Source organism: Diabrotica virgifera, chromosome 6, assembly GCF_917563875.1.
Source record: "Diabrotica virgifera virgifera chromosome 6, PGI_DIABVI_V3a".
NCBI lineage: Eukaryota > Metazoa > Arthropoda > Insecta > Coleoptera > Chrysomelidae > Diabrotica > Diabrotica virgifera.
The window spans coordinates 27,875,757-27,887,368 of NC_065448.1; the positions used below are offsets into that span (position 1 = coordinate 27,875,757).

General features: G+C 31.8%; 1 protein-coding gene across 1 annotated transcript in view; it reads left to right on the forward strand.

Annotated features, from left to right (window-relative positions):
• LOC126887402 (zinc finger protein 420-like) overlaps positions 1 to 11,398 on the forward strand; it is a 35,196-nt gene extending 23,798 nt beyond the window's left edge. Inside the window, exon 3 of the mRNA XM_050654909.1 lies at positions 7,949 to 11,398. Within this exon, the coding sequence (XP_050510866.1) occupies positions 7,949 to 8,457 (509 nt within the window). The 3' untranslated portion in view covers positions 8,458 to 11,398. The remainder of the gene's footprint in view (positions 1 to 7,948) is intronic.
• The last annotated feature ends 214 nt before the right edge of the window (positions 11,399 to 11,612 follow it).

The window sequence follows — 11,612 nt, forward strand, 5'->3', positions numbered from 1 at the left end:
TAAAATTTGACCTTATCAAATATATAGAATGTCAAATGTAAGTTTTGCTTCAAAATTTTTGTGCAGAATTACAGCTATATTTGAAGTATCTTAATAAATTCTTTTATTATTATTGATTAGTAAGTAGATAAACAATTTATAAAAAAATTCAATAACATATTTTATTTTTGTTATTTTACTCACTTTGACGGAAATCTAAACACAATCATTTCTTTACTGTGTGAATGACGTTAGCTTTGTATGTTTTAAATATTAATTGCCAAAATATAATTATTTACCTTAAAATTTCAAAGCCTAATATAAAATTAGTTGTGAAAACAACTGTTTGTGTAATATATAGAAACTTCAAAACGCAAAAATTCGACAAAAACCGCAAAAAATTCAACTGACTGACAGCCACAAAAGTAAACAAAGCAGAAACGTCAAACAAATTGTGCTTAAAATATGAAAACATACCGAGTCGTCTTTTTTTGTACCTATCTCTTTTCAATGCACTGAGTCTAGATGGTTCATAAAAGTAACATGTGTTTTTACTTAATAACAAACGGCAGCTGGTTTGTCATGAGTTTCATGCGTGAAAGAGAATGATGCTAGATAAAAAGTATGTGTTTTATCTCGCCAGGTATTAATGACGCACGGATAAAGACTCGCGAACTCAACTGTATTACTGGACACAGAAAGGTAAAAAAAATCAACGATTACAGAAAAAAACTCTTCCAAGTGATGGGCGTAAAAAGTTTGGTTATAATAGAACGTTAAACAGTATAATCCAATTTTTCAACAGAATTTTCAAGAAAATAAAAAAAGTAAAACCATCATTTTAAAGGCAACATAATTTCGAATAAAGTGTCCAAATTTTGAGACAATTTTGTCGGTAAATAACAGAGAAAACACTGTCCCTAGGTTTTGGTGCACCGATAAAACAGCCTTAAGGCCATCGGTACATAATTCGCAAATATTTTACGGCTATCCCTAGATCCCTACTTTTTCTGTCTTTACACGGCAAATTACGTGTACTAAAATCCACACTGGTATGGATATGTAAACATTACTAGAATGTCATTCTACTTGACAATGTCATTATTAACTCTAAAGAGATGGCTTTTGAATGTTCTTGGATAACTGTTATTTGTATAATTGCAAATTATTAATTCAGTTAATAAATGTGATAACTTTTTCACTAACTATGTATTCAGTGATTGTATAATTTATATGTACAACAAAAACTAATACTCAATCGAGAAAAGAGGAAAAGTGTTAAAGTGATTTTTTAATAATATATTGTTACTATGGAGCGCTTACAATTTTGAACATCTTTAACAAAAAAATACTAGGATCACAGAATATATCCTGATTGTATTCTCTGCTTGGATTTTCCATAAATAATAAACAATAAATAACTTTTTATTAAGTTCACGTCTTAAATCAATTATTTATCAAATACACTATCAATATTTAATCAACAACTCAAAATATTCCCGATGCCATGTCAAATATTTAAAACTGTCACTGTCTTGCCATCATATTCTATTTGACTCAGTGCGTTGTATGACAAAGATAGCGAATGTTCGATTTGGAAAATATCACCACGGACATGGTGTCCATTTTTTTCGAACCCTGAAAAAACTAATAAATATTTAAAAAAAATTTAAATGCAGAATGAAAGACTAAATTATTATCGAGGGCCGAAAGTCCCTTAGAATAAATAAAAAGTTTCTTTTGAATAATTATCCCCGGACAAAAAAATCCCCGGACAAATAATAATCCCCGGACAAAAACTCCCCACAAAAAATCCCGGACAAATAATCCCCACAAATTTTTTTGGACAATATATCCCCACAAAAAATCCCGGGCAAAAAATCCCAAAGAAATATTTGCTGTCGAATAGTTCTCTAAAAGTTTTCCTGAAATTTTAACAAATTTCGAATTCCAATTCCATGCTGAAAACTTTATTTGTGTTATATTTTTGTTAACTTTATTTGTGTATACATGACCAAAAAAGTGTGAGTTTTTCCAAAAATCGTGGAAGATATGGGGAATGAGCTAAGGCCCCGTTTTCATGTCAGGCGCTTAACGCGCGTTTTGATAACGCGCGGTTATAACTACATACATTTTACTGAAGACCGTTCACATGCTAACGCGCGTTTTAGGTCATTAGACGCGTGTTGGCATGTGAACGGTCTCAAGTTAAATGTATGTATGTAGTTGTAATAGCGCGTTATCAAAATGCGCGGTAAGCGCCTGTCATGAAAACAGGGCCTTAGCTCATTCCCCATATCTTCCACGATTTTTGGAAAACTCACACTTTTTTGTCATGTATAAACAAATAAAGTTAACAAAAATATAACACAAATAAAGTTTTCAGCATGGAATTGGAATTCGAAATTTAGCCCAATAAATGACCGTTTTGGAGTGTAATTTCCAGGGGCAACTCCGAATTGCATGAAAATTTGGATTTAGGTTCTACTTACCCTCCACTTCAAAGTTGAATTTGTGCCGTTGGTTGCTTTTACTTGGGGGGGTGACATTTACCCCTTCTCGGGGGGTGAAAAACGCGTGTTTAAAATAAGGCCGGAAATGGATAAATTGACTTATTTTAAGCGCCTTTTGTTCTATAAAGTTTTTTACGTAAGTCGATACTTTTCGAGTTATACGCGATTTAAAATGTTGATTTTTCGACAAAAAAACTATGTTTTCAGACCGTTTTTCCCAAATAACTCAAAAAGTAAATATTTTATCAAAAAAAAATTTTTAGCAAAAGTGTAGCCTATAAAAAAAACGAAAAAAATGGTGTATGGTATGTTAAACAGTAAATGGTTAAGTTCAATTAGTTACCACTATAAACAGCCCGGATTAACCGATAATAGTATAAAAGGCCCGGTTTCAGGTAAAATTTATTTTAGGCTTTATTATGGGAGTACCGTCTAGTCAGTGTTAATTGCAAAAGACCAACTCTGTCTACCTCGGTGGCTTATCGCTCCGGGTGGGTCTTAACAATGGGCCAGGTCAGATAAATTTAATAATATTTACGACCGCACTAATTGAACTCAAACCATTTACTGTTGAACAAACCATACCAGTAAAGTCTACAAATTGAGTAGAAGCAAAGTTGTAGCTCATGAAAAATACGTTCCTATTCGTCTAATTCCAAATCGAATAATTCAACTCGAAATCACCGAAGAAAGAAGCGTTTTTCAGGAAAACCTTATTAACATTTTTAAAGTATCGAAAAAAAGCCTATTATTTGTTTTTTACAAAAGTTTACAGCATCAAAAATAAACGAGTTACACTGAAAAAAAAGTTGGGTCCTTTTTTTTGGTAAAAAAAAATCGTGAAAACCTCCCTCTATTTAGCACCCTAAATGAAATTAATCGTTTGGCTGTACCATCTATTTTAACTGTATGTGTATCGTTTATATGATCTGTAAGTTTAATTGGTTTGATGTGCTTATTTTTGAAAACATTTGGTTTTATAGTGCAAAAAAAATTTCTAAAAATTTTTGAAAAATTTCATTTTTTCAAAATAACTTAAAAAGTATTAGTGATAAGAAAAATCTTTAAGAGTAAAAAAATGTAGGTTTTGCTATTATAAATATGCTAGTTTCATTTTGTTTCTCCGTAAGACAAAAATTGGTTAAGATATGGCTGTTCAAAATTTGCATACACTCGTGATTAGTGACCTATTCAAGCTTTCTTAATTATAACCCTTTCAAAAATGAACACTTTAAATCGGTGAGACTGACAGATCATATAAAAAATAGATAGGTAAGTAAATTGTTTGTAAAGCGGTAGCGATTAATTTCATTTGGGGAGCTAAACACGGCGAGATTTTCATGATTTTTTACAAAAAAAAGAGGGCCAACTTTATTTTGAGCGTAACTCGCTTATTTTTAATGCTAAAACTTTTGTTAACAATTAAAACAAAGCTTTTTATAAACACTTTAAAAAAGTTTAAATGGGTTTTTCCTGAAAAGTGCTTAATTTTTCGGTGATTTCACCTTGAAATATTCGATTTGGAATTTGACGAATAAGAACGTATTTTTCGTGAGCTACAAGTTTGTTTTTATTTGATTAATATACTTTACTGATACACCATTTTTTTGGGTTTTTTATAAGCTACACTTTTGCTAAGGATATTTTTTCGATAAAATATTTACTTTTTGAGTTATTTGCGAAAAACCGTCTGAAAACGTAGTTTTTTTTATCAAAAAATCAACATTTTCAATAGCAAATAACTCGAAAAGTATTGACTTACGTAAAAAACTCTATAGAACAAAAGTTGCTTAAAATCAGTCAATTTATCCATTTCCGGTTTTATCTTGAACGTATGTTTTTTCACCCCCGAGAAGGGGTGACTGTCACCCCCCCAAGTAAAAGCAACCAACGGCACAATTTCAACTTTGAAGTGGAGGGTAAGTAGTACCTAAATCCAAATTTTCATGCAATTCGGAGTTGCCCCTGAAAATTACACGGTATCGCCGAATTTCCCTTTCATTTACTGGGCTAATTTGTTAAAATTTCAGGAAAACTTTTAGAGAACTATTCGACAGCAAATATTTCTGGGGGATTTTTTGTCCGGGATTTTTTGTCCCGGATTTTTTGAGGGGATATTTTGTCCAAAAGAATTTGTGGGGATTATTTGTCCGGGATTATTTGTCGTAGCTTCGAATGAGATATTTGAAATTAAAAATCACACTACATTTTCTCTTAGTTTTCCACGCCTGTAACTTATTAAAATAAACATTATAGAAGTTTTCAGGGACTTTCGGCCCTCGGTAAGAACGCAATCTTTCATTATGCGTTTAAATTTTTCAAAAATACTTAGTTTTTCTCAGGATTCGAAAAAATGAATCCACATTTGAATAGCATCGCAGCCGAAAATACGTACCCATCCCCTTAACCCGCGAGTAGTCGCGCCGTTAGATAGAATCTCACATTTTATCCTTTTTCGCGATAACTTGATGAAAAATTTTGCAATTTTGAAAAAAATTCGTAAGTGCCTCGAGGAAGGGTGAAGTAATGCGTAGGTATTTTTTTCTTTTTCTTCTTTTTGTGGAATTTATGGCTTTGGGGAGAGCCAATTAGCTTTAATAATTGTTAGAAATAATATTTCTAACATAGCAAGTAAATAAAAATACTATAAAATAAAAATTTGTTGTAAATTCGTATTGTGAGATGAAATCTAACACGCGACTGTTCACGTTACAGAAGTGAGCGCGACTACCCCTGGAGCGCGACAGTCTAGTGAAATAAAATTACACTACATGTAAATCAAAATGTAAATTCGTACAGGTTGGAACAAATTTTATATCAAAGTTTAGGTGGGTACAAAAGATATTTTCAAGAAAGTATCCAAATCATACAAGGGGATCATTGTTTAAATAATTAAAAAGGGGTCATTTTTGCAAAAAAATTACTTTTTTAACTGCTGAGGTCATTCAATTACTAATGAAGGTCTATAGGATTGTTTTCTGCAAATTTGAAGGGTAAATATTTCACATAAGACTTACTAAATTAAATTTGACCCCCTATTTATTTAAATAATTATACATAAAACTTTAAAAACAAATTTGCAAAAAAATATTTTTAGCGTTTTAAATAAGCACTATAAAATATCTTAATTTACAGGAGAAGTTGCGCTTTGTTATCAGTATAAATAAAAAAAATTGTCCAAAAATATTTAATATTTTTTGAGATATTGAATTTGTTTATTAAATGTTACTCTACTTTCAATTGCAAAAACGCGGTTGTTGCCAAATAAATAATCACCTGTATTAAATCTTATTATTTTTATTTTTATGTATATTTTCGATAAATGTATTGATAAATTCAAATTTCAATTAAACTTCCCCTTAAAATGGCATTTGAAAATTATTCAAATTTGTTGATAATTTGTTTTTTTTTAATAACGTCGCGGGGATTAAATATTTTGAAATGCGGTTTCGATAATTAGGTTCCTGGGAATTTTTCACTAATGAACAAATTTTTTTGTCTTTTTTTCCTCTTCTTTTTTTTCTTGGAGTTATACTACTACGGGCCCTTTTAGGGTTAAGTTTCATCTTGTAGATTCTAGACCTAAGAATATTAAGATTGGTCTAAAATCACTTAAATAAAATGTGGCTACTTACTGAGTTACAGGGTGTTTTATTTAAAAATTTAAAAATTATTTTTATCAAGTACTTTCAAAATATTTGACGTATCCTTATCATACTTGGCAGAAAGTGTGGGTACTATACAGTCTACTAAATTGTGATAAATAAAAGTTTCTAGCTACTACCAGAGGCGTACGACAGGGGATAGTTAATGGTTGACCCTTCCCAAATTCTACGCCACTGAGGGAATTACTATTTTAGAAACATTTTTCGATTCTCCAATACTTTCTATGTAAATAATATACTCGTTACTGGTAACGATTAAGTCATTAGTTTTCGAGATATTGGACGTTAAAATTGAAACGGCATAGTTATTTTGATTCATTCATTCATTCATTTTAAACTTCCAATATCTCTCAAACTGATGACTTTATCGATACCAATAAAGTTATTTACATACAAAGTATTGGAGAATCGAAAAATTTCGCTAAAATACTAATTCACTCAGTGGCGTAGAATTTGGGAAGGGTCAATCATTCACTATCCCCTGTCGTACGCCTCTGGCACTAGCTAGAAACGTTTATTAATCACAATTTAGTAGGGTGTATATTAGCTACACTTTCTGCCAAGTATGATAAGGATACGTCAAATAGTTTTAAAGTACTTGGTAACAATAATTTTTAAATTTTTAAATAAAACACCCTGTAACTCAGTAAGTAACCACATTTTATTTAAGAGATTTTAGTTAAATCTTAATATTTTTAGGTCTAGAATCTACAACTCAGAGATTTGATATTCTTAATAAAATTTAACCCTAAAAGTGCCCGTAGTAATATAACTCCAAGAAAAAAAAAAAGAAGAAGAAAAAACGACAAAAAAATTTTGTTAATTAGTAAAAAATTCCCAGGAACCCAATTATCGAAACGGCATTTCAAAATACTTAATCCCCGCGACGTTATTAAAAAAACAAATTATAAACAAATTTTAATAATTTTCAAATGCCATTTTAGGGGGGATTTTAAATGAAATTTGAATTTATCAATACATTTATCGAGAATATACATAAAAATAAAAATAATGAGATATTAAGCAGGTGAATATTTCTTTGGCAACAACCGCGTTTTTGCAATTAGTAACATTTTGCAATATAGTAACATTTAATAAACAAATTCAATATCTCAAAAAATATTAAATATTTTTTGAGCAATTTTTTTTGCTTAACACTGGTAACATAGCGCAACTTAGTCTGTAAAATAAGATATTTTTATAGTGCTTATTTAAAACGCTAAAAATAATTTTTTGCAAATTTGTTTTTAAAGTTTAATATCCAGTTATTTAAATAAATAGGGGTCAAATTTAATTTAGTAAGTCTTATGTGAAAGATTTGTCCTTCAACTTTGCAGATAAAAATCCCATAAACCTTCTTTAATAAGTGAATTACCTCAGCAGTTAAAAAAGTATTTTTTTGGCAAAAATGACCCCTTTTAATTATTTAAACAATGATCCCCTTTTATGATTTGGACACTTTCTTGAAAATATCTTTTGTACCCACCTAAACTTTGATATAAAATTTGTTTTAACCTGTACGAATTTACATTTTGACTTTTTTATTTTATTAGGCTACTACTTTAATTATTGCATTTTGTTTAGTTTTAATTTTTATTTGTTTTTTTATCGCAACGTATGCTATGTAAAGGTTGACATCATATTTTTGTAAAAATGGTATATCCGTAAAATAAATAAATAAAATTAGCGCGCTCATCACTGTATTAATTCTTAATACTAATTTTTTTACTCTTTGTTTTACTCTGTAGTTTCTGCACACAAAAATTTTTTATAGCTTTTTTTTTATTTTAGGTTTTTCTAAGAACGAAATGGAAATCATGAAAACTGAACTTGCATGCACAATGGAACAACAAATAAGTGCAAACACTGAAGAAACAACATTAAATAATTACATTTGTGAAATTTGTTTTAAGCAATTTAGCCACAAAAGTTTTTTGGAACGACATATAAAAAAGTACACTAAAGAAAAGGTTTACCAGTGTGAAATCTGTTTTAAACAGTTTGCTGAAGAAATAAATTTGAACATTCATTTCAGGCTACACACTGGAGAAACGCTTTACAAGTGTGAAATTTGTTTTAATCAGTTTATTACGGCAATTGGGTTGAAAAGACATTCGAGAGTGCACACTGGAGAAAAAACTCACAAGTGTGAAATTTGTTTTAAGCAGTTTATTTCGGCAAGTGATTTGAAAGTACATTTGAAAATACACACTGGAGAAAAGCCGTATAAGTGTAAAATTTGTTGTAAGCAGTTTTCTCAGAAGGTTCAGTTAAATGGTCATTTAAGATCGCACACTTGAGAAACGTTTTCATCATCATCATCATCATCATCCAACCAATTCACGTCCACTGCTGGACATAGGTCTCCCTCAATTGTTTCCACACTTCACGGTTTTGTGCTGATTTTTGCCAGTTTTTACTAATCCGCCTGATATCATCTGCCCATCGTGTAGGCGGCCTTCCTCTACTTCGTTTATCTTCTCTTGGTCTCCACTCCATCAGCTTTCGTGCCCATCTTGAATCTTTCAGCCTGGCGACGTGTCCTGCCCAGTTCCATTTGAGCCTGGTGATACGTTCTACAACATCTGCGATACCGGTTGTTTGTCTGAGATCTTCATTTCTTATTTTATCCTGTAGAGTTACGCCCAGCATGGATCTTTCCATGCGCCTTTGAGCAACCCGCATTTTCGACGCTGTTGCCTTGGTTAGAGTCAGTGTCTCTGCTCCATATGTCATTACCGGTAGCACACATTGGTCAAACACTTGTCTTTTTAAACCGATCGGTATACTGCTCCTAAATATGTCTCTCAGAGCTCCGTAGGCTGCCCAAGCAAGAGTTAATCTTCTTTTTATTTCGCATGTTTGGTTATCTCTGCCAATTCTAATTTCATGACCCAAGTAAATGTACTTTTCCACTAGTTCTACTTCTTGTTCGCGTATAATCAGCTGCCCGCTAGGAATCAGATTAGTCATAAATTTAGTTTTAGAAAAGTTCATTTTCAGGCCTATTTTCCAGCAGATAGCGTCTAACTCATTTAGCATTTTCTTTACTTCTCCTAGGTCATCAGTTATAAGGACTATGTCATCTGCAAAACGAAGATGATTTAACTTTTCTCCATCTATTTTGATCCCTTTATTGTCCCAGTTGAGCATCTTAAAGGCATATTCCAGAACAGTTATGAATAGTTTTGGCGAGAGTGTGTCGCCTTGTCTTACGCCGCGTTCTATGCTTATTTGTTTGGTTTTATCATGTAACTTAACACTCATTGTTGCCTCTTTATAAATATTATAGATGAGTGTACTGTAACGGTAGTCAATGCGGCATTCATTTAGATCTTCTAAAATGCTATCCAGCTCTATCGTGTCAAAGGCTTTATGAAAATCCACGAATGCTAGGACAAGGGGTTTATTATATTCTATTGACTTCTCAATTAGTAACTTGACTGCCTGCAGATGGTCGTTTGTCCCAAAGTTTGATCGAAATCCAGCTTGTTCTTTTGGCTGGTAAAAATCTAGCTTCTTTTCTACTCTTGATGTCACTACTTTTGTAAAGAGTTTGTATAAGTGGTTTAGCAGGCTAATGGGTCTATAATGTTCTAAGTCTGTCTTATCTCCCTTCTTATGCAAAAGTATTGTTACTGCGTTTTTCCATTTTTCAGGTATCGACTTTTGATGAAGGCATAAGTTAAAGAGATTTTTTATTTTACCTATAAGAATGTGGCCTCCGTTTTTAATGGCCTCTATTACGACTCCATCTTCACCTGGTGCTTTTCCATTTTTCATTTTTCTCAGTGCTTGATGGATTTCGCTAGTGGTTATCTCTGGTAGTATTTCGGAGCCTTGGTTTATTATTTTCTTTGAAACCGCTTCCCTCAGATTATTTTGATTCAGCCTTTGGCTCCTATATAGTTCCAAATAAAATTCTTCTACGATATTTAGTAAATCTTCTCTGTTTGATGTTATTTCGCTGTTTTTATTTTTTAATTTATGTATTTCGCATTTTCCGTTGGTCAATTTCCTTCGTAAAACTTTCAAACTTTTATTTTCTTCTATGGTTTTCTGGATGCTTTGAGTTTTATACTTCCTTAGATCTTTTCTGATTTCCTTTGATACTTTCTTGTTGATGTCTCTTAACGCACTTTTTTCAGTATTTTCGCTTCCTCTCATTTTACTTCGCGTTTTGATTAGTTCTCTAGTTTCTGGGCTTATTTTTTCATCTCTCTTCTTTTTTGGGCAGTTTTTTCGTTGACTTTCTTCAATGGCTCTAATTATGTTTTCATTTAAGCTATTTATACTTTCATCTGAAGTTGTATTTCTTTCCAAAGCAGCGTTTATATGGTGTTGGTATTTATCAATATTTAATGGGGGAGTCCAGGCTTGCAAGGTTTTCTTTTTTATCAAACGATTACGTTCTTTTTTGAGGTCTATTTTTATTGTGGCTCTTACCATTCGATGGTCACTTTCTGTAGTGAATTTATTTAGGACGCTCACGTCTGTGATAATCTGTTTTTTGTCGCTGATAATGTAATCTATTTCATTTCTTGTTTTACCATCAGGACTTTCCCACGTCCACCTTCTATGTAGTTTTTTAACGAAAAAACTGTTCATTTGGAACAAGTTATTCTGTAGCAAAAAGCCTAAGAGTGTTTCTCCCCGCTCATTTCTACCTAGAGTTCCAAAATTTCCTAGTGATGTCTCTGCTTCGTCTTCTTTAAGGCCTAATTTTGCATTAAAATCCCCACACAGGATTGTAAAGTGGGTGGGTGTGTCTTTTAGAGCTACAGATATATCATCATAAAAGTCTTCAACTTCTTCGTCTGGATGTTGTGTTGTTGGAGAAACGTTTTACAAGTGTGAAATTTGTTTAAAGCCGTTTACTCAGAAACCTCATTTAAATGTTCATTTAAAATTGCACACTGGAAAAATGTATACAGTATGGTGCAAATGAAAGGAATAAATTCATTATTTCGTAAACCGATGACTTTAAGAAAAAGTCCCGAAACAGGTCGATTTTTATTTTTAAATTATGATATTTTAGCATATATATCACACGAGTGACGTCATCTATCTAGGCGTGATGACGTAATCGATGATTTTTTTAAACGAGACTAGGGGTCGTGGGCTAGCTCATTTGAAAGGTTATTTAATTCTCTATTCGGTAATATCACATTTGCATAATTATTTATACAGGGTGTACAAAAAATATATTTTAAATTAAATTATTTGACAAAAAAAGAAGAATGTATGTAATTTATTTAATTCAAAATACCTTATACATACTGCGGTCAGCAATTGAGTCGCCCAGTTGCAAAACTAGTTTTGTCCATTTTTTTCAAAATTGAGATAAGACCGCTATTTTGTAGAGTTTCTTCTCCTGCATCCAAAAACATATATGTCGTGTTGCAAAAGTCGTTATAAACCTGTTTAAAACGTATCAGAAAATCAATAAATGCTG